The following is a 21,843-nucleotide window of genomic DNA, read 5'->3' as shown; positions in this document are numbered from 1 at the left end:
CAAGACAGCATGTCACCATCTAGCCTAACCTCATTTCTTTAAAATTCTAAACTGAAGTGTATCCAGAGGCCACACATTTATTTTGATTTATAAGCTTGGGAGCTCAAAACAACGCATAACATGTATTTCCCAGACATAAGCAGGGCTAAATTAGGCAGTTCCTAAGTATGGCCTCATCCAAAGCAGGGTCTCTGCACTCAAGTGTTTATCGGAGAGCATCTTGACAATGGAGCAGTGAGATGTTTTCCACAGGTTGAGGAGCAGATATCATGCCCATTCTCTTCCATGTCATGCCAAAGAATGCATGGCCTCATTGCTTTGAGTTGCCTATCAAACATTCAGATGGGAACCACTCATCCTAGGAAGTACTGTGAAGTCAGGAAGGGATTTTCTTCTTCTTCAGCTTTTCTTCTAGGTTTGCAAAATATTTCATTTTGGCTAGATATTTTTTGGCTTCTTGAAGATCATCTGCAATTAAACAAAGAAAAAGCAAATTTGCACTCCAGTGGGAACTTTGCTCCCAGCACTGAGAAATGGCTACACCATCAGAATCAGCACACTCCTGGCATTCAGGAACCCAAAGAACAGCAGGTTTTTGCAATATGTCAGTCAAGTGACTTCAGGAAAGTAGGCTGCTCTGCTGCTGGGCCATCCTGCAGAACTTAGTACTAATATCTCCTAACGGGACTAACCATTGTGTGCCTTAAGATCAATGTCTGTAGAGAAATGAGCCTCAATAAAACCAGTAAATGCATTCTATTTCTGAACAGCTCAGCTTTCCTTGAAAGGTAGGCTTTAAGCAAGTCCTTACAATCCAGAATGGCTTTTGATGAGCACTCAGCCCTGTAAGCCATGTGGATGGCACGTGCCACATGCAGCTGGGAGCACAAGAGGTCATTTGCAAGCAGGTCACACCCCAAAGAAAGTAGGAAGGAAATACTCCTACCATGTTCAAACGCTCTGCTCACATCCTTAATCAGCTCCTCTTGTTTAGCTGGAAGGGAAAGAAGAGGGCATTGATTTCATTTAAGACAAAGCTGTTATCTACATGTGCCTTCACCCCTGTTCATGAGATGTCATGACCCTGGATACTGTCCTTAGGAGGGCAAATGTTAAAGCAGCCTTCCGGGCCCATTGTCCTTACTGTTCTGGATTATAATTCCCATCATGCCCACCTATGAACCATGTTGGCTTGGAAGAATGCTCTATTGAGTCAGGAAGCAGCAGATGTCTTATTGAAAGTCTAGCCACACCCACAAAGGGATTTTTCCAAAATGTCCCTAGAAATGAGACAGTGCTCTCTGATTCATCTGATCTGTGACTGAGCTCACTCCATGTCAAGCACAGCACAACCACCCCCCCCTCAGTTCTTCCTTGTTGTACTTACCCTTGACAAAGGGGAAATTGCTTGGGCTCCAGTGGAAAATATTTTGCAAATCTGAGCTTTTAGTCTTTTTAGAAATGACACCGTAAGCCCCTTGCTGTAGTTTCTGCATAGAATTGGGTACTGGTATTGTGCTTCTTAGGGATGCGGGTGGCACTGTGGGTTAAACCACAGAGCCTAGGACTTGCTGATCAGAAGGTCAGCGGTTCGAATCCCCACAACGGGGTGAGCTCCCGTTGCTTGGTCCCTGCTCCTGCCCACCTAGCAGTTCTAAAGCACAAAAAGTGCAAGTAGATAAATAGGTACCGCTCTGGTGGGAAGGTAAAGGGCATTTCCGTGCCCTGCTCTGGTTCTCCAGAAGCGGCTTAGTCCTGCTGGCCACATGACCCGGAAGCTGTACGCCGGCTCCCTCGGCCAATAAAGCGAGATGAGCACCTCAACCCCAGAGTTGGTCACGACTGGACCTAAAGGTCAGGGGTCCCTTTACCTTTATTGTGCTCCTTCAACACAGCTGGCTAGAATTATTTAGACATGGACACTCAAACTAGAATGTAACTGAATGGGACTGACTTCAGAGTTCAGATGCACTGGATTGCACACTGAGTGGTTAAGAACAAGGCTTTGCATTAATGATGCCCATAGTTATGTACTGATCTGTTTTTACACTTCAATGAAGATCAGCTAATGCATCCTCACACAGCTGTATTGAACGTCAAGATCAGGAACTTTCCCCAATCTACACTCCCAACCCTCAGAAACTCTCAATCCTATCAAGGGGGTGTGGGGAAATGACAGATATAGCATCTGTTGTGCCCAAGCGGCCTGCCCAGAAGTAATAGCAGCAGCTTCTGTGAGTGGGACACTTAAACTGAGGAAAGAAAGAAAGAGTTAAGATGCAAATGAAAACCCACAGGGGAGCCTAAATTCAAAAAAACTCATTTGTTAGGGTTTGAAGCAGAGAGACAGGAGTTGTGTGTTTTTTCATCAACAGGGTGACCTTTGAGGTGGCTTTATAATTCTAAATACTGCTTCATGTTGTTCTGTGGAGGTTTTCATTACTGTGCTTTCACTCCTTGATAGATTCCCACCCCTCACCCCACTGAAAGACAGCATAGACACCTCTTCAGGCACAATTCTCCATCTTACCTGCAATAAAGTTTTCCATCTCTTCTATTTTAGCATCATTGTTTGCATCTGACAGTTTCTCGTTAATTTTCATGATTTCTGAGAGAAACTCAGGGTCTGCCTCAGTGTCTGTTCCTTTCTCCAGCTCTACTCCATTCAACTCCAGCTAGAAAAGAATGATAATGGCTTTTAAGAACTTCCTCACTTCACTCTGAAGGCAGCCTGTGAACCATGAGAATTGATCAGCACCTGTTGATGCAAAAGGCAGTAGCTACTTCCTATGGAAAGCTGAGGTAGACTGGAGCATGGAGATGCAATGCCACTGCTGGGCTGGAGATTCACTCTGGTTGGCTGCAGGTACAGCTAGCCTGAGGAGGGTGGGTTCAGCACTTTGGGAGGGAAAAAGAAAAGGAATGGAGAGTTGGTATTCTTGGCGCTCAGCTGGATAGCCTTTTGGCTGTTTGTGTAACATCCACCCTGAGGGAAAGATCTACAGCCAGAGAAAGGAGTCTTTGAACTGAGTGTCAGATTTAAAGACAGTGGAGTATACAGACAAATGAGAACTGGGAAGCTGAATTTGAGAAAGGAAAAGTGGAGTTGTGAGGGAACACTCCACTTAGGTTTCAATTCAGCAAGAAGGGGATAGATCTTCTGGAGACAACTAATCCCAAACCAGTCAGGAGGGGTGTGGTGATCCCCTGGTCTGTCATACTAATAGAGGAGCCTCAGGAGTGTGATTCATAGAAGGCTGGGAAGCCAAGAAAAAGTACCAACTTGTGAAGAAATCATCCATAAAAATGAATGCTTTAGCTTAAGTGCTACTTTTATTTCAAACTGCTCTAGTAATTAATAATACAGGCTGCTTCAAAGAATGGCAAAGGGAAATTTCTAGATTTGTCTAGCAGGGGAAGAAACTGAGAATAAAGTATAAAATTCTGATAGAAGCTAAAGAAAGAGGTGGGTTCTCGCTGCCAAACTTACTTTATATTATGACACTGCTTGTTTATATTGGTTAAAAACTTGGATACTGTTGAACAATATTCAGTTAAATTTGGAGGGGTACAATATTAAATTTGGTTGGCATGTATGCTTTTGGTATGGTAAAGCTAAAATTTATAAGAACTTTTTGAACCATGCAATTAGGAAGAATTTATATAGGGTATGGACGACACATAAAAATCTGCTAGAAAGGAAAACACCCTTATGGCTCTTGCCTATGGAAGCAATCTCACTGAAAAGACTGAATATGGGTCAACAGTGGACAACATACAGAGACCTTTTGGACATTTTAGATCAAGAGGTAAAATTGAAGAAACTAGAAGACATCAGAAACCAGGTGACGGTCTGGCTACATTACCCGCCTACTGAACAAAGTGTTTAAGTAAGATAAGCAGTGTGGATTTATGGACCAAAGTTCCAGATCTGAAAGGGAACCAGTAGAAAATAGAGGAAAATTAATTTCTAGGATGCATAAGAGTTTGTTATAATGGGAAACAAATGATGACTTGGTAAAATCTGCTATGATTCATTGGGCAAGGGATGTAGGACATAATACAGAATTGAGCCTCTGGAAAAACTGGAAAACTGGTTTGAAATTTACAGTATGTTATGCTTTGAAAGATGTGAAAATGATTTATAGAAGGTATCTGGCACTAAGTTAGCAAATATGTATAAGTCAGAATCAGGTACCTTCTGTCAAGAAACAGAAGGTGCATTTTATCATATGTGGTGAACATGCAAAGCAGCTAAAGGTTTTTGGGAGATGATATGTAATGAGAAGTGGGGGCAGTAGGGACACATCCCTCCTTAGTCTTTCTTTAATGAAGCAGCTTACTGTCAACCAACATCCTCTTCTTTTCTAAACTGTCCTTATCATCTCTCTCCCAGCCTGTCCTTGTCCAGGGGCCAAACTAGGCTTTATTTCACCTGGGTCAAAGACCCCACTTGGCATCCCCCATGTGCATTTCTGTACACAAAGACACAGGCTGGGAGACTCAATGGAATCCCTCTGGAGGCTTCATCTGTAGCTAGGGGTCTGCATTCTCCCCTTTGCTTCGATTGGCCTTTGACCTGAGCCAGCAGGGCTTTGCTTCTCACATGGGTGGTGTGAGGCACTTTGGCCACGTGTGAGTGTGTCATCCTGTGGAACACAGTGTTGGGATACTGCCAGGGAGACAAAGTCCATCATGGCCTCAAGCCGTCTGCCAGACGATCCATCGATCTCCGGTAGGCACGCAGTATCAGCAATTAGCGACATGAGTTTCTAGAAAATATCTTGCCACATTCCAGAGCTCATGCACACTCTATCAGCAGATAATACACAGCAAAATTCGCACTCAGGAGAGCATTATTTACAAGTTTTATTCAGCGTTGATCAGAGTAAAGAAAGACATGACTGCCTGCATCAGTGTCTCCGACACAGAGAGAAAATGAAAGCAATAGGAAACATAAACATCCTGTGAACAGGAAATACGCAGACTCTGTGACTCACAGCCTGCTCCCTTTTAAGGTGGAACGGAAATATCCTAACATCCTCCCCCCTCTCCGTGTAACCCAATTGCAACCTTTGCACGTAAACCTTAAGTTGTTCTCTGTTAACAACCTTAGACAACAGATCAGCAGGAATCAAGTAGCGGGCTATGCGCTTCAGAGCTTTCCAATCCTGAACAGTAGGATTGTGGGCATGTCTGCTAAGCAGGTTACAGCTTACAGCTATGTCAGGTCTTGAGCATCTAGCAATGAAATTCAACTTGCCTAGAATGCATCTGTACAGCGTAGTGTCAGAAAACGTTTCAGCAGTACTGTCTACCTGGTAACCTGTCACCATCGGTGTGTCTGCTGGGTTTGCATCAACCAAATTCAACCTGGTTAAAACATCAGCAATTTTCTCTGTTTGGTGTACCAGAAAATTACCTGCTTGGTCCCTCTCCACCTGCAGAGAAAGATAGTTGGATACCTCACCAAGATCCTTCATGTCAAAGTGCTCCTTCAGCTGAGCTAGGGTGCTTTGATAAAAAGCCTGATTCTTCCAAAACATCAGAAGATCATCAACAAAACATAAACAATACAGTTTGTTTTGCCCCTCCTCCTTGACAAACACACATGGATCAGCTTTACCCTGGTGAAAACCTAGAGAAAGCAACGTCTCAGTGAGTTTTGTGTTCCAACACCTGGCACTCTGCTTGAGACCATATAATGGTTTACAGACCATTCCCTTCTGTATCTGCATTCCATCAGGTGGAAGCATAAACAGCTCCTCCCCCAAAATCCCGTACAAAAAAGCTGTATTAATGTCATGGTGGGAAACATGCAGTTTCTCCTCCGCAGCGATCTTGAGCATCAGCCGAATGCTCTCATATTTGACTGTGGGGGAGTAGGTCTCGTGGTAATCCTGTCCTGGTACCTGTGAAAAACCTCTGGCAACCAATCTGGCTTTGTGTCTGACTACCTTGCCATTCTGGTCTGTCTTGGCCTTGAAGACCCATTTGCTGCCAACCAGTCTCATTCCTGGGACTACCGGTACCAGTTCCCAAGTTTGGTTCCTGTTCAAGGAATCAACTTCAGCCTTCATGGCATTAAGCCAAGGCTCAGCATCTTTAGAGGTTAACTCCTGAACCTCTTTGAAGCTTGAAGGTTCCCACACCTTCTCTGAGCTACTAAGAACAGCAGTTGCCGTCTTAGCAAACTCATCAGCAAATCTCTTTGGAGGTCTGCCCTTCGTGGCTCTCTCAGATCTGCGTACTAGACGCAAGTCTTCTGGACTCATCTCCTCTTTCTTAGACGAAAAGTGACCGATGGTGAACAGTGGTTCTTCCAGTTCATTGTCAGACGCATCAGATGGTCTGACTGAGACCTTTGCTCCCTTTTAAGGTGGAACGGAAATATCCTAACACACAGCAGGTATCTTACCAGGTACAGCCCACGGCTCAGGGGGCTCAGGAGCGTCCGGTAGGCTTTGTTAGCCAGAGAAGAGTGTTGCTTGGAAAAATTCTGCTCCGCCTGTTGAAAGAGCATTGGGAGATCAGCTCACCAGTACTCCTGAGCCACCACCGGGAGAAAAGCACAGCGAACCCAAACAACTGCGTTTACCTTACACTTTAACTTTACTCTGACTCGCTTGCACAAGAGGTATAATCCATTTACTGATCTGCTCCCTCCCATGACAAGAGAGGGTGGCAGAAGGGAAGGAGGCACCCGGCCTAGGCCTTGCATATGGGAGCGGAGGGACGCCCCCCCTAAATAGCCATGGGGGTCTTTCTAGGACGTCTGCGAGGGCCCCCCGGGGTGGGCGAGGGGCGGCCTGCCCGCCTGACCTGAGGTCTCTGGCTGAAGAAGTCGGGGTGCAGCGCTCGCTGCAGGCTCCGGAAGCGCTGCCGGACGAGGCCCACGTCCACCTGGAAGCTGCGCTCGCTGCAGGCGAACGAGAGAGAGAGAGAGAGAGTGAGGAGGGGGCGCGGAGGGAGACCCCGCCCGGCCCAGCGCCCCCGCCCGGCCGGCCACGCACCATCCCAGGAGGCGGAAGAGGTCGGCGCGGGGCTCGGGGGGCTGCAGCGCCCGGCACGAAGGGCAGAAGAAGCGCGGCGGCGGCGAGGCGGGCGGCAGAGCCAGGCCGCAGCTCCAGCACGACGCTGGAGACGGCGGCGAGGACGAGGAGGGCGAAGGCCAGGCGGCGGCGGCGGCGGCCCAGGGGGGCGCCCGGGGGTCGAGGAGGCGCCGCGGCGCCGCCGCCGCCGCCCAGCGAAGCCTCCTGCTCAGCGCGTCCCACCTCATCCGCCCGGACTACAACTCCCGGCGGGCCCTGCGCGCCGGCTCGCCCGCGGTTGGCTCAGGCTCGTGACGTAGGCCTCCGGGGCGGGGCTGCCGAAAAGGCGGGAGGGAGCCGCCAGGTGCGCCGCCGGGTTGGAGAGTCGCTGCGGAGAAGGCCTCGGCCGGAGGAAAGCGGCCCTGGGCGGCGCACCCCTCGCTCTGCCGCGTCGGCCGGCAGCTCCTTCTCCCGGGAAGCCGCCATGTCCCACGAGGAGCCCGGAAGCGACTCCCAGCCGCCGCCGCCGCCGCCGCCGCCTCCTCGCCCGCCGGCGGAAGGCTCCAGCGGCTCCAGCGGCACCCCGGGCGCCAGCCAGTCGTCGTCCAGCTCCGGCACCCTCAGCTCCCTGGACACGCTCCCCACGCAGGACCTGCCGCCCATCCCCGAGGACCCGGAGCCCGGCCCGCAGGAGCCCTCGCCGCAGCCCTGGGGCCGCCTCTTCAGCCTGGCCAGGGGCTTCCCCAGCTGCGGTGCGTGAGCAGGCGGCCCTCTCCCCCCGGCTCCATCCCCCGTCGTGGCCCGCGAGGAGCAGCAGCGGCTCCCCTGGGCTTCAGACCAGACGAAGGAACCTCTGCTTAAATACATCACAGCATATAGTGCTGCACCCGCAAAACGCTATGGAAAATGCGCTGCTCTTGCCTCTTCAGAATCACAACTGGGTGGAGGGAAGAGCCGGCACAGGCGAACTCGGCCCTCCAGATGTTTTGGGACTACAACTCCCTGACCACTGGTCCTGTTAGCTAGGGATGATGGGAGTTGTAGTCCCAAAACATCTGGAGGGCCGAGTTTGCCTATGCCTGTTTTAGAGGTGCGTTTCCTCTAAGGGAGATCCACCCGTGCCAGCCAGAGAGCCTGTTCCTTTGCTAAGAAGGGTGTTCTTCTGCACCAGGTGGGAAAACTCAGTGCAGCCAGCATCCTCCACTGTGGAATTCCAAAAGAACCAGATCCAACTGGGATATTGCTTGTCCAGCTGGGATGTGATCTTGTACCCTTTTCTTTTATATGAGCACTCGGGAATAAGGCAAGTAGTGGAATGGGCTCCCAGCCCAGCTACTCGCTAAGGCGTTTCCTTGTGTTAGAAGGAAAAGGTATCGGGAATTCATCTACATGTTTCACAATCTTGGCCAAACTGCAGCAATTCTGGTCTTCCTCTATATTTGAACTGCTGTTCATTATTTTCAGCAGTTCACTATATGTTTTGCTTCCTTCTTTGTCTCTTTTTGGATGATTCCTCATTATCAGGGACTGGGGTTTTGCTGGGAATCACCTTTTCCTTCTGTTAATAGCGTTCTGGTCTTTGATGCCAGCAAGCAATTGCCCTTCTGGTGAATAAAAGTAAAAGGAGAGCTTGTTTATAAACCCATGTCAGATAAATCTCTGGTAGGTTTTAATCTCTCAAAGCTTTTTGATTCAGATGGGGAGATGCCTACTACGCTTGAGCCTCCTTTGCTCTTCTCAGACCCGCAAGAGGATGCAGGTGTGTTTTCCACATGCTGTTTCCTTACTTGGGTTTTGTGCTCTTCTTTTCCCCACCCTAGACTGCGTGAAAAATGAGTACTGGTTTGGCAGAGACCCAAGTTGCGACTACAGTTTTGCTAAGCTGAATCTGACTGAGACAGAGCTCTATAAACAGTACAGCAAAAGGCACTTCCGCATCTTCAGAGTAAGTACTGCAGAGATTCCTTCTTGCTTTCTGCTCTGGGCAACAAGTTCCACTTTGAGGAAGTTTTCTGGTGGCAGTGAATGGGTGTGCCTGGGTTGTGTGTCCTCAGGGACGCGGACTTATAAAAAATATTGGGGGGGCCCGGGAAAGCTCATGAATAATAAATAAGCTCATGAATATGCAAATAAAGTGGCGCCGCCTCCTCGTGAGTGAATAGGGGAGAGCGTGCTGCGCCTATTAATCAGCTCCGGAGCGGAAATTGGGTGGAGCTTTTGCTCGGGAGGGAGGGCAGGAGGCATGGATGCAGCCCGACCCTGTGCATTTTGGGCTGGGGGAGGGCGGCGGTGGCGCTCTGCTGGAGGGGCGCCAGAGATTATTGGGGGGCAGAGCCCCCCCAAACGAATTTTTGAGGGGGCTCGGGCCCCCTCAAGCCCCATGGAGTCGGCGCCTATGTGTGTCCTTCTGGCTTGCAAGGTTTATGTGGGGCTCTTTCTGCAGAATTTCAATCATAGAATCATAGAGTTGGAAGAGACCACAAGGGCCATCGAGTCCAACCCCCTGCCAAGCAGGAAACACCAGCAGAGCACTATAGAATCATAGAATAATAGAGTTGAATAGACCACAAGGGCCATCGGAATCCTTCCTATTTCCTCGCTTGTGATTCTGCTGTGAGGGAGACCCTGCCAAGTGGACTCTCCTAGCTCACTGTCCTTCCTCCAAGGAACCAGGGCCCGGAAGCTGCCACGTGGCCTATATTGAAGACCAAAGTGCCAATGGGACTTTCATCAATGGAAAGCTCCTTGGGAAGAGCAAGAAGCTTCCCTTGGCAAATGTTGCTGAAATCTCGCTCTCCCTGCCTCACAACAAAGGTAAGATTCCTTGCAAACTCCCTGCCTTCCAGGGGCATTTTGGGTAGTGAGTGTAATCCAGTTTTCAACCTTCATGGTTTTATAGTGACACAGCTTGATGAAATAGTGTCAAAATTAACCCTGAATGTAATGTAAGAGGCAGTCTGTATCAGAAGAAACGCCTCGCTCTCTGTGGGTGATAATCTCCCTCCACTCCTGTTCCCCAGTGGCTGCTGTTCAGAGTGACGCACTTGCAGCTGTTGTGTGGTAGTGCACAGGTAGACAACGAAATTCGTTAGCCCAACATGTAGGGATGGACACTAGCTTGGATGGTTGTTGTTTTTCTAACTGATTTTTAATTTCAAGTAAGAAAAAAAACCCATACAAAGAAAGCAGTTTAGTAGTAGTACAGAAAGGAAATGAAAACAGCGCCTGATGGTTGTAGTTTTAGACCTTTTAATAAAGGCAATCCAATGAAAGTGTCCCTCCATAAGTCCAGTCCCTGCCTATTGATATTCCTTTTGTGACATAATTAATTTGTCCATAAGCACAATGTCACATATTTGCGAAATCCAGGCTTCAAAAAGATTTGCATTTGCAGTTTTCCCATATTTTTGTGATCACTAATCTAGCTGCAGTTAATAAATTGAGGATGAGGTCTTTATTGGTTATGTTCTTAAACTGAGGGGTAAAATAAGATAGGAAGGCCAATTTGGGGTCTTATAATAGTGATTGTCCCATTGTTTGATTAATTGTTTGAAAAACTTTCCCCAAGGGAAATTTTTTTGGGCAGAACCACCACATGTGCACTAGATAGCCAGGTAAGTTGCATTCCCACCAGCAAAAGTTGGATGTGTTATAATTAATTCTGTATAATCTAGCTGTATGTAGCATCAATGTGCTATCTTAAAAGCATGTTATTGAGTTCTAATTGAGATAGATCCACATGGTAGTTTATTCCAAATTTGTTCCTCTAATTCTTCTTCAAAATCTTTTCCCCATTTTAGTCTTAATGAAGTGAGAGGAAGAGTAGCCAATTGTGTGTGGATTTTATTTTATTTTAATTTTTATTCAATAAGAAACTTTATTGTTATTACTGTATTGTCATTTTCATACAGAATGGTTATTGACATAAGCACATACAAAATGCAGTAAGAATGATGAATGTAAAAATACAAGTAGAAAAATAAAATGAGAATACATAGGGGAGGGGATAACTGGGAGACAACTGAGAGTGCAACGCCGCGTACACTTATGACATATAAGAAGAAAAAGGGTAGTCAAATTATGTGTGAGGATTTTCTATAGTTGGGAGAGATTCCCTTTCCCAGTGGGTTGGTTGAGTTGAGTAGTTGCTCAAAACTATTTAAGTCGTGTAATGCTTGAATCTTATATTTGGCTGATTTAGAAAATGTATAATCTGGTATATCTCTAATCAGCCACATCGTATATCTTCCAATACAAAGGAGCAGTTGATTAGCTTGGCTGGTTTTAAAAGGGGAATAAGCAAATGCATTGAGGACAGGGCTGTCAATGGCTTTTAGTCATAATGGTTGTACTATCTCAAATATACAGTGGTGCCCCGCAAGACGAATGCCTCGCAAGACGGAAAACCCGCTAGACGAAAGGGTTTTCCGTTTTTGAGCTGCTTCGCAAGACGATTTTCCCTATGGGCTTGCTTTGCAAGACGAAAACGTCTTGCAAGTGTTCCGATTTTTCCCCGCTCCCCCCTTTTTCTAAGCCGCTAAGCCGCTAATAGCCTTTTAGCTGCTAAGCCTTTAATAGCCGCTAATAGCGCTAATCCGCTAAGCCGCTAATAGGGTTGCTTCGCAAGACAAAAAAAACGCTAGACGAAGAAACTTGCGGAACGGATTAATTTCGTCTTGTGAGGCACCACTGTAATAATATCTGCTGGAGATCATGACCCAAAGAGGGTTGTTGTGCCTCATGTCTTGCTTATGGGGTTCCCATATTGCCCTCCACCTTCCGCAGTGAAGGCAGGCTTTCCTGGTGTGTAGCAAAGCAATTTGGAAAGGGATCTCATTCTGTCAGCATTATTAGCATTGTTACATATACAAACACATTGTTCTTCTGATCTCTTCCATTATGTTTGGCCACAACACTGAGCACTGGAGATCAGGAAGAAAGTTGTATGTTTTCCTTGCAATAGTAGTTATTGGACTGGGGTCTCCTCTCCTTCCTCTCGCTTTCCAGTATTTGTATTCTCTGACCTCATGGAAAGTGATCATCAGCTGGAGTATCCCAAGGAGCTCACAGACAAATATATCATATCAAAAACCCTGGGCACGTAAGTTAGAGTCTTTCTGCCTGCCTAGCTTACAAGTTTCCTGCAATGCTGTCTTTAGGGAAGACCACTGAGAGTTGCACCTGTGGGCCGGGGGGGGGGGAGTGGGCATCGTGAGGCTCCAGTGGTAGCCCTCAGTGGAGGTGAATCAGCCTCCTCAGCCTTTTGCTCCCATATCAGGGGATGAGAGAGGAGAGGACTGTCCTCTGAATCTCTGTTTAAATCTGGGGCACTGCAAGCATTTCTTTCACAGTTTCACCATCTAAATGTTAGAACCCTAACCTTGAAGTAGCCTCCTTTTCTGCTAGTGGTGCCTGTGGAGAGGTGAAGCTGGCCTTTGAAAGGGACACCTGTAAGAAAGTGGCCATAAAAATAATAAATAAACGGAGGTTTATGGCAGATGTTTTGCCGGAGAATGTAAGTATCTCTTTGTTTTTGTCCTCTGGGCAGGGAATTTTTGATGGAGGGAAATATTATTTGTAAAGTACCTTAGGTTGTCACCTGTGCTCTGTAGATGATTAAACATTGTTTGCTTTGACTGCTGCTGATTAAGATGATATATGCAAATTTATTTGTGCTAAACAAATTGTGGATAACTCACAATCTTAAATGACTCACACCTCAGTCCTAAACATATAGCATGGAAGAATCAGTGGAACTTTTGTGGCATGTGCTGAGGTTTGTGGCCCTAGTGGAATTTGTAAAGTTACCTGATTGTCCCTATGTGAGCTTTTGTTTCAAGAAAAGTATTGACTGGTTCAGCCTCCCCCAGGGTGGATGTTTTAGACTACAGTTCCCATCAGCCTCTGCCAGCAGGGCTGCGTTGCCTTTAGCTGATGGGCATCTTTACCCAAAACATCTAGAAGGCACCAGGTTGAGGAAGGCTGGCCTAGTTTCCTTTTCTATCTCTCAAAACAATCTCCCTGATACAAATCAGGCGGTTCTACAACTCTGTGAAATTTCAAGGACTCTTCTTCCAGCTGAGCCGAGTGCCTTATGTTTGGCTTTCCTGCTTTTTTTGCTGCAGCAATGCAGGCTGTCTTCAGCACTTTTACTGAGGGCAGGAGGCTTGATGTTCTGTCAGTGTGTGAGCTTCCTTCTGTTTCGCTGTCCTCTTGCACCGTCAAGCACCCTCAAGCTAAGCAGATGGGCTCATACTAAAGCTGTGCAAGTGACCTTTACGCTTTGATGTTCCATTGTCTAAAAGCAGGACAAGCCTTTTAATGTGGAAACGGAAGTGGAGATTCTGAAGAAGATTGACCATGTAAGTGGGCCCTTAAACCAGGCAGCTTTTAAAATTATTTTTACCTCCCCTCTTCTTCTCACTAAAGGCTGGGGCTGGGTGATATCTGGTTTTCAACTTCACAATATATCGCCAGCTAAACATCGTGATATCTTGATATGTTACAGTGTCTGAAATAAGCATGGAGCTGGTTTTCAACTTAGTGATATATCACCAGCTAAACATTGCAATATACTGATATATCATAATGTCTGAAATTAGGATGGAGCTATGTAGAGGCATTGGCTGGCTTCATGGTTGCTTCCACATTGTGATTTTTGCATGGCACACACGCACACTCATGATTAGCAATATATTGCCAGGTCAAAAATTATGAAACTGATATCATGATACGGACTAGAACTAGTTTTGGATGATATATTGATATATTGTCCAGCCCTACTAAAGACCTGACAGTGGTTCTGTTTTATTTCATATGCTACTAGCAAGCCCATTCTCTCGGGGCAGATTCTGATGTCTGCAAAATGGAATCCACTGTGCCCAACAGGCAGAATATTGTGGTGCTCAGCCTCAGAGGAACCTAAAGGTGTTCAGAAGCACAACAAAAATCTTAGGGGGGAAATCGCTTAAATGTGGGAGGAATTGAGGCCAGGGAATGGTGCTGGCTGACTGACTGTTGAAAGGCAGGGAGGAAAAGTAAATTAATTTGAAGTACCTTGGGAGAGGGCAATGCAGGCTGGAATGGTGAACAGCAACATACCATGCTGCAACAGTTTAATGCAGTTCCCACTTATTTTTTACTCAGTGGAGTGTGGCGGTATATTTAGGTCCTATGGTGGAGATGTCATTCTTGCCCTTTGTCCTCACATTTGTAAGCATTTTCCTTTGAATTGAGAGTTCTGTGCTGTTCTTTGGCTTCAGGAAAAAAGAGCTGCTTTTGGAGGGTGTTGCTCTCTCTGAGAGCGGCTTTTTCCTAGCAAATGTTTGGATGTTTTCCTTTCCTTCCTTGCTACAGCCTTGCCTTATCAAGATAATAGACTTCTTTGAAGGAGAAGACTTTTACATTGTTTTGGAATTGTAAGTTATTCTTTGTGCTCTTTGGGGTGGAGGGAGCGGTTTTGTGCCTCAGGTCTGTGAGTGGCAGTGTCTAAAATGAGCAGTTCAGTGTGGCTATAATTAAAGAAGAAGAAAACTCAGGTGATGACTGCTGGAAAGAGAAGCTAAGGAGATGGAATGAATGGACAATCTAGACAGCCTTTCTCAGGGGCTGGATTTGTATGGGAACCAGCCCTCTTTCTCCTTGTTCAGCTGTTGTTCAGACTGTTCCATGTTTAGTGCTCAAAATAATCCCTGTGTGTAGAGGTTCTCATCTCAGAGTCAACCGTGCTCACTTGATGAAGGAGGTTCTTGATCACAAACAAGCCTCTTAGGCTCCAGGCTGCTTCAGAATTTTTCTTGTCATTTTGGAAGATATCCTTGGTCATAGAGATTTCAGCATACAAAGACTGTCTCTCTCCTTGGCTTCCTTGCTAGTGTTTGGCTAGTCTTGGAAAACTAATTCTAGATCTTTGCATGCTACACTGAAGAATTTTGTATCCAGTGATGAAAAATAGTTGCTACTTTCCATCATGAACACCATTTCCATTTTTATTTTGCCTTCAAACATGGGTTTACTCTGCTCTGTCTTTCAGGATGGAAGGTGGAGAGCTATTTGACAAGGTTCTGCGCCCAGCAAGACTGAGTGAAGCAACGTGCAAACTTTATTTCTATCAAATGCTTTTGGCTGTGCAGGTACCCCTTAACTCTGCAAAACTGGTTGTCTCCCGGTAATGTAGGGTGAGCTTGGCTTGATGACTGTTAATGTAGTCACTGGTACAATCTGGAGTCTGCTTTGTTTGTTGCACCACATGGATGCAACAGCCTCTTTTGTTAAACCTTCTGATGAGCAAAGGCTGTTGTGTAGCTGCTTCAAAATATGGTTAACTAACCTTGCTGGATTGCAGTTCCCCTCATCCCTGACTATTGGCTGGCTAGGGATGATGGGAAGTGGGAGTCCAACCTGGAAGTCTACAGGTTAGCTGCCCCTGATGTAGCACATAGAAACATTTACTGCATAGACCATGCAATGTCTCTAAACAGAAGTGTACCTCTCTTCATCACTTGGAGAATTCACAGAAAGCCAGTGTGGTGTACTGGTTAAGAGCGGTAGTCACGTAGTCTGGGTAACTGGGTTCGCGTCTCCGCTCCTCCACCTGCAGCTGCTGGGTGACCTTGGGCTAGTCACACTTCTCTGAAGTCTCTCAGCCCCACTCACCTCACAGAGTGTTTGTTGTGGGGGAGGAAGGGAAAGGAGATTGTAAGCCACTTTGAGACTCCTTAAAGGGAGTGAAAGGCGGGATATCAAATCCAAACTCTTCTTCTTCTTCTTCTTCTTCTTCTTCTTCTTCTTCTTCTTCTTCTTCTTCATCATCTCTGCACCCTGAGGAAGTGCCACAGCTCAGTGACAGAAAAGATAAGAGCAGTTTGCTGGATCAGGCCGGTGGACCATCTAGTCCAGCATCCTGTTCTCACAGAAGTCAACCAGATGCCTGTGGGAAGCCAAGCATGACCCCAGCACAACAGCCCACACTTCCTGCCTGCCTTGGACTGTGGAGGTGGAACATGGCCTTCAGGGCTAGAAGCCATTGCTCACCTTATTCTCCATGAAAGAGAGCCTTTTGTCTTATTCCACGACTGCTAAGCTTTCTCAAGAGTTTTTTTATTATTATATTATATTATATTATATTATATTATATTATTATTTAACAAAATTTATATACTGCTTGATTATAGTAAAACCTTTAAGCACTTAAAAATACAATTATCAATAAGAGACAGTTAAAGCAGGTGTTTAAAAGCAACCAGAGTCTTGGACGAGGTCCTTTGTGAAAAGCTTTGTGAAATTCCAAGTACACTTTGCCGGCTGGATCACTTCTATAAGCTTGTTGACATTCTTAAAGAACACTAAAAGGTTAGCAAGACAGCATAGCAAAAACAGTAGCATAGCAAAACAATAGCATAACATAGCAAAACAATAGTAATTATAATAATGTACAAAGCCCCCACATTTCAATACAGTGGTACCTCATGGCTCGTGGCTGTGCCTGTGAGGAGGTTGACTAGGCATGGAAGGCAGGACATTGTACTCTAAAAGGAGCAGAGATGCCACTTGCAAAGGTGTGTGAGCCACAACAATCTGTTAATTGCATAATATTCTTTCTCTTTTTGGCGCTGTGCAAAGTATCTTCATGAAAAAGGCATTATTCACCGGGACCTGAAACTGGAGAATGTGCTGTTGTCATCTCCTGAGGCAAATTGCCTTATAAAGGTGAGCAGGAGATGTCTAAGAATTCAGCCCTCCCCTCCTCAACCCACATCATGTGCTTTAAACAAAGTTGCTCTGCGAGATGCTTTGACCCAGGTCTCTGATGTCGATGGCGTTCCAGTGCATGCCACTCAGTTATCATGGAATGAAATATTTAAGACATGAGTGCAGGGTGTGTTTGTGAAAGACCTTGTGACTCTGCTTGGTCTCCCAGGCCCTCTTTGTCTCTCCCTCTGCAAAATCTTGCCTTCCAAGGTTTTGCTTTGGAGACGAAACTATTTAGCAGTTTTTTTACATACCTAGGCAGGGTGGTTTGGGACACATGCAGACCTTCATTGCAAGCAGGAGGTTAAATGACTTCTGAAGTTTTGATCAATCTATTCTTGTTACTTTTCTTGTTGTACAAGATAACAGATTTTGGTCAATCCAAAATTCTTGGAGAAACATCCCTTATGAAAACATTATGCGGTACACCTGACTATCTTGCTCCCGAAGTTCAAAATTTTGCTGAGACAGGAGGTTATGGGCGCTCAGTGGACTGCTGGAGTCTGGGAGTCATTCTCTTTATTTGGTAAGAAACCCAGGAAGGCTGACAAAGGTTTGTGTCCTCCCATAAAGTGTACCTGTTTGTGGGTGAAATTTTGAACACATTGACTTGAATACTTTTTATTTTTAATTTTTGTCTCTTTCCCTTCCATGGAGAACTAAGGCTGAATTCTGTGCAAGACTTACTTGGATGTGAGCTCATTAAAGTTAGTTTGACTTCTGCACATGTAGGCTCAAGCTTTAGTTGCCTGTTAACCTTGTAACAGTCCTGTAAGGCTGAGTGAGGGTTGCATTTCCAAGTGCTGTTGTCGCCGTGGAGTTGAGCCTCCAATTCCCACTTCAGACATTGCCCCTCTGCCCCTCGTGGGTTTTTGGCTGCAGGGCTGCCATGTTTTTCTTCTTGTTTGTCTCGATTAGCCTCTCCGGATATCCACCCTTCTCTGATAAAAATGCTCGTCTGTCTCTGAGGGAGCAGATCGCCCAGGGAGAATACTACTACTGTGCAGAAATATGGCAGCATGTGTCAGAGGAGGGTAAGGCATTGGTGTGACCCTGCTTCTCAGGACAGAGGTGTGTCTGTTGACCATAGAGGCACCAGCATTGTTTAAATGAGAGAGCTGTCTAAAAGACTTAAGCGTCATTGTGACTCAAGCAAAAGGTTGGTAGTTCCAGCCCACCCAGGGACAGCTGTGGGCAGGATTCCTGCATTGCATGGGGTTGGGAGGGATATCCTTCGAGATCCCTTCCAATTCTACAATGCTCTTAGTGCAAGGCATGTTGCCTGGGACTCAAACAAATGACACAAACTGAACTGCTGGGGTCTTCTTCCTTGCATCAGAGGGAAGCCTGGCTAAACAATGGCGCTGAAAGGAACTTCTTGTCTCTTGAAGGCTACCTGTGGCTTCCAATAGGGAGCCAAGGAGACTTACAGCATCCTCCTGGCCCTCAAACAGGTGAAAGAGGCGAGGTACCTTTTTCCTCTCCCACTTAGGAAGCAAGGGCAGCAAAACCACACAGGTGTGTTCTGAATAGCATCTTACTGGCTTATGGCTTGGCACTAAGTGCATCTGCATCTCCTCAGCCACTGTGCCATGACTGGTGATGTCAATGGCAGATGCTACGGCAGTCAGACTTCCTTCCTTTCTTGCTTGGGGTTGTGGCAAGGGCTCATGACATCATTTTAACCCTGGTCTTCTGGGTCCTAGTGCACTTAATATCCCTCCATGGTATTCTGCATTCCAAAAAGATGTAGAAGTGAGTAAGCTGTAGGAGTGGAACAATATTTTCCCATGGGTTTGGAAATTTATGGGGTCCCTTGTTAACAGTCCTTTTTGGTCCCTGTAAGACTAACCGATTCAGGCTTTGTTCCTGTACATACTTATCACAGAGCAATCCCCTTGGAATTAAATGAAGCTTATGTTTGAGTAATGTAGAGTTTCTTTGGCCTGAACCCACACTAGAAATTGTGACAGCAGGAGCCTCTTCTGAATATAGGTAAGGTACTTAAACATTGAGTACTAACTACAATGTTTATGTATCAGCTGTTCCTTTGCAAAGGAGGAGGACAGGGAGGGAGCCAGAACAGGTGGGGGCCACACATGTTTTCTCCAAGCAGAGAAGCAGGTGTGGCAGGCTGGACTAGAGGGGCCATGAGGGTTTCGTTCTGTTATTGCTGAACTACAGCACATTTTGCTTTGTTGTTTCAGCCTTTGACCTCGTGCAGAAATTGCTAGTGGTGGATCCACGGAAGCGTCTTAAAATAGAAGAGGCTTTAGAACATCCCTGGCTTCAGGTATATGCTCACCTGAGCTGTCCTATCTAGGTAGAACAGGACAGGATGATTTTGTTTGTTTGTTTTGTTGAAGATGTTACTCAGCAGCCCCTCATAACAAAATGCATCACAATCTACAGTAGACCAGCCATATATCAGGCAGGTCTTTAACAAGCATTGAAAGCCCTTATTCTGAAGTGGAGGTGGTTCCATTTGCTGGGTGCCACAACTGAAAAGTCCCTTCTTCAAATTGTGGCATGATAAGACCTGAACAGGCTGTGACAGCCAGGATGACCTCCTCCAACAGTTTTAGTGTATGGAATGGTCTGTATTGGACAAATACAGGTTCCAAGTTGTTATTTTTTAAAAATATATTTCTACCCCACCTTTTTCCCTGACAGGACCCAAGGCAGCTTACAGATAAAAGCAATAATTGCTACAAACCTAGAAAAGTCAATAATTAAAAAAGCACTTAAACATTAATAGAATTAAAAGAATAAACATAAATGAAATCTATTTAAAACATACAAATAATTATAATAAAACCAGCATGGCACCAGCCCTTTCACTAAAAGCAGTCAGTTCCCAAAAGCCTGTTGGAGCGAAAAGCTCTTTACCTGCTGATGGAGGGACAAGTTCTTAGCTTTTTGTATGTCAATGAAAGACAGCAAATGGCCAGTGTGTGGAGTCTTCACAGGGACACCATGGCAGTGAAGATAATGCCTTGGCAATATGAATGGAGAAGGGGAGTTGGGTGTCTGGCCCCCTTAGGGGCAGGGGCTTGTACCTTTGGCCAAAGGCCAAAGACCGCATTCCACCTTGTTTAGGTTTCTGCTTGCTGAGTCCTGCAGATATATTTCCCTCTCTCTGAAATATAGTGGACCCTCCAGTTCTGGGGGTCCGTCTGCAACCCGAAAAGTGTCTGAGGCAGAAAATCCAAATAACTCCTCCCACTGTAGTGGGGAAGGAATTTATTAATAAACTGACAATTTGATGCCCTCCAATAGGTACCCCAGAATATGCTGCCTGCCTGAGGCTGGAGTCTGCTCCTTGTGTCCCTTTCATTCCCATTCTTGCCTCCCATTGCCTGCCTTGTGGCCCAGCCTCATTCTTGGCTGCTTCACACTGTTAATCAACTGCTAGAATTATGCCACCCTATGATTTCATTTTAAATATATGTGCAAATACATATTCTCCACAGGATGAAAATATGAAGCACACTTTTCAACGGTTAATCACTCAAACTCAGGAGCCGGTGCCTGCATCAGAGGCCTCAACTTTGGTATCTATTTCTCATGATGGGTTGCTTGAAGAACTTGTGAATTGATTTTAGAAAACATTTGGGGGGATTTTCCTTTTTTTAAAATGGGAAAATAACTTAATTCAGCACTGGCTTGTGCTCAAGCAAGCACAGGCATTTGGGAGCGCTGCTGGATGGTGTAAGGAGGCCAGAGGCTCTGGGTGGGGGTTTTGACAGGTGAAGCCGTAGATAGACCACTGGAGGGCTTTGTGGGGGGAAGATGAAGAGTGAGGGGGGTGGTAGCCCCAAACAAAAATAGTGCAGTATAATGGCTTTGTATTACAGGAGTGCATTGACTACCCATGAAGGCACAAATACAACTGGCATTTCAAGAAGTAGAACAGAGTCCTACAACCGTATGCTAAAACCAGCCAAATCTCTATGGCAGCAACATAAAATGGTCACCAGATATGAGATGGAATAAACTGAAGCAACTTTTCCAAGGGGGTGGGGAATGGACTTCTCACTGAGGCTAAAAGTCCTCCAAGTACAGTGGTGTCCCGCAAGACGAATGCCTCGCAAGACGAAAAACTCGCTAGACGAAAGGGTTTTGCGTTTTTTGAGCTGCTTCGCAAGACGAATTTCACTATGGGCTTGCTTCGCAAGACGAAAACGTCTTGCAAGTTTGTTTCCTTTTTCTTAACACCGTTAATACAGTTGCGACTTGACTTCGAGGAGCAACTCGTAGAACGCGGTGTGGTAGCCTTTTTTGAGGTTTTTGAAGACTTTGGTGATTTTTGAAGCTTTTCCAAAACTTTCCTGACACCGTGCTTCGCAAGACGAAAAATTCGCTAGACGAAAAAACTTGCGGAACGAATTAATTTCGTCTTGCGAGGCACCACTGTATTGTGGAATATTTGATAGGCGGTGTCTCTTTCAGAGCGGCTAGTCTGCTTTCTCTCTGTTTCATTTGATCCTCCTCTTCTAGATAATGCAGTCGCTTCTGGAGGCAGAGTGGTGCCTATAATGATGGGTTGTGCCAGTTCAGGCCCCATGCCCAGCCACAGTTGGCAGCAATCCATGGTTTGCAAACCCACTTCAATCCGTGGTTGCTGGTTTGCCTTGTGGACAGCAAACCATGTTTTCTCCAATCATACAAGGGGCTTTCTTAGGCACCAGGGAGTGTCTGGAGCACTGCTGCACCCTTCCATGGCCTTGCAGCAGGTGGTTCCACAGGTTAATCCTCCTCCTTTCTTTTTCAGCCACCCACCAGCAGGAGGAAACGGCGCCACTCGCAGGAGCAGGCTGGTCCCTCCAAGGTGCAAAAAGTGAAGATGGCTTCTTAAGGGCTGTTTTTTAAAAAAGAAAATTTTATAAGTTTATGAAGTTCTTTTAAATTGTAGTACATGAATATTTTGGTAAATAAAAAGCTTTCTAAGACTAGCGTGACCTGGTTAATTGTGGAAAAACTCCCACTGGGGAAGGGGGCCGAGTGTAAGCGATCCCTTCCGACGCGCGCGTCGGTCCCTGTCCTGCCCGGGACTTTCTGC

General features: G+C 46.1%; 2 protein-coding genes across 3 annotated transcripts; one reads left to right on the top strand and one right to left on the bottom strand.

Moving 5' to 3' along the window:
• Positions 1–57: 57 nt before the first annotated feature.
• Positions 58–7,294, bottom strand: HSCB (HscB mitochondrial iron-sulfur cluster cochaperone). Its single transcript, XM_081175346.1, has 6 exons — positions 7,014–7,294; positions 6,823–6,919; positions 6,419–6,508; positions 2,531–2,675; positions 947–994; positions 58–468 (listed from the first exon to the last, which is right to left on the bottom strand). The coding sequence occupies exons 1-6, from the start codon at positions 7,277–7,279 to the stop codon at positions 377–379; spliced, it is 738 nt and encodes a 245-aa protein (XP_081031472.1). The 5' UTR covers positions 7,280–7,294; the 3' UTR covers positions 58–376.
• A 2-nt stretch (positions 7,295–7,296) lies between these two features.
• CHEK2 (checkpoint kinase 2) lies at positions 7,297–21,733 on the top strand. 2 transcript variants are annotated; one of them, XM_081175339.1, is made up of 14 exons: positions 7,297–7,783; positions 8,852–8,976; positions 9,698–9,845; positions 12,039–12,132; positions 12,438–12,546; positions 13,340–13,393; positions 14,388–14,449; positions 15,064–15,163; positions 16,653–16,739; positions 17,144–17,307; positions 17,700–17,815; positions 18,989–19,074; positions 20,255–20,335; positions 21,556–21,733. In XM_081175339.1, the coding sequence occupies exons 1-14, from the start codon at positions 7,516–7,518 to the stop codon at positions 21,637–21,639; spliced, it is 1,578 nt and encodes a 525-aa protein (XP_081031465.1). In that variant the 5' UTR covers positions 7,297–7,515; the 3' UTR covers positions 21,640–21,733. The 2 variants fall into 2 exon arrangements, with proteins under 2 accessions (XP_081031465.1, XP_081031464.1); XM_081175338.1 differs by having other exon boundaries at positions 7,486–7,783; positions 13,337–13,393.
• Positions 21,734–21,843: the final 110 nt, after the last annotated feature.

This window comes from Podarcis bocagei, assembly GCF_964188305.1.
Source record: "Podarcis bocagei genome assembly, chromosome: 16".
NCBI lineage: Eukaryota > Metazoa > Chordata > Lepidosauria > Squamata > Lacertidae > Podarcis > Podarcis bocagei.
Note: the sequence above shows the minus strand (reverse complement) of the source record. Positions and strands in the feature narration are given on the sequence as shown.

Bases quoted from the DNA above. Each gene is read 5' to 3' on its own strand.
- HSCB (XM_081175346.1), bottom strand. From the start codon at position 7,279: ATGAGGTGGGACGCGCTGAGCAGGAGGCTTCGCTGGGCGGCGGCGGCG. The intron at 6,920-7,013 runs GTGCGTGGCCGG...GTTCGCCTGCAG, and splicing joins CTCTTCCGCCTCCTGGGATG to CGAGCGCAGCTTCCAGGTGG. The intron at 6,509-6,822 runs GTCAGGCGGGCA...CTCTTTCAACAG, and splicing joins TCTTCAGCCAGAGACCTCAG to GCGGAGCAGAATTTTTCCAA.
- CHEK2 (XM_081175338.1), top strand. From the start codon at position 7,516: ATGTCCCACGAGGAGCCCGGAAGCGACTCCCAGCCGCCGCCGCCGCCG. The intron at 8,977-9,697 runs GTAAGTACTGCA...CCTTCCTCCAAG, and splicing joins GGCACTTCCGCATCTTCAGA to GAACCAGGGCCCGGAAGCTG. The intron at 17,308-17,699 runs GTAAGAAACCCA...TGTCTCGATTAG, and splicing joins GGAGTCATTCTCTTTATTTG to CCTCTCCGGATATCCACCCT.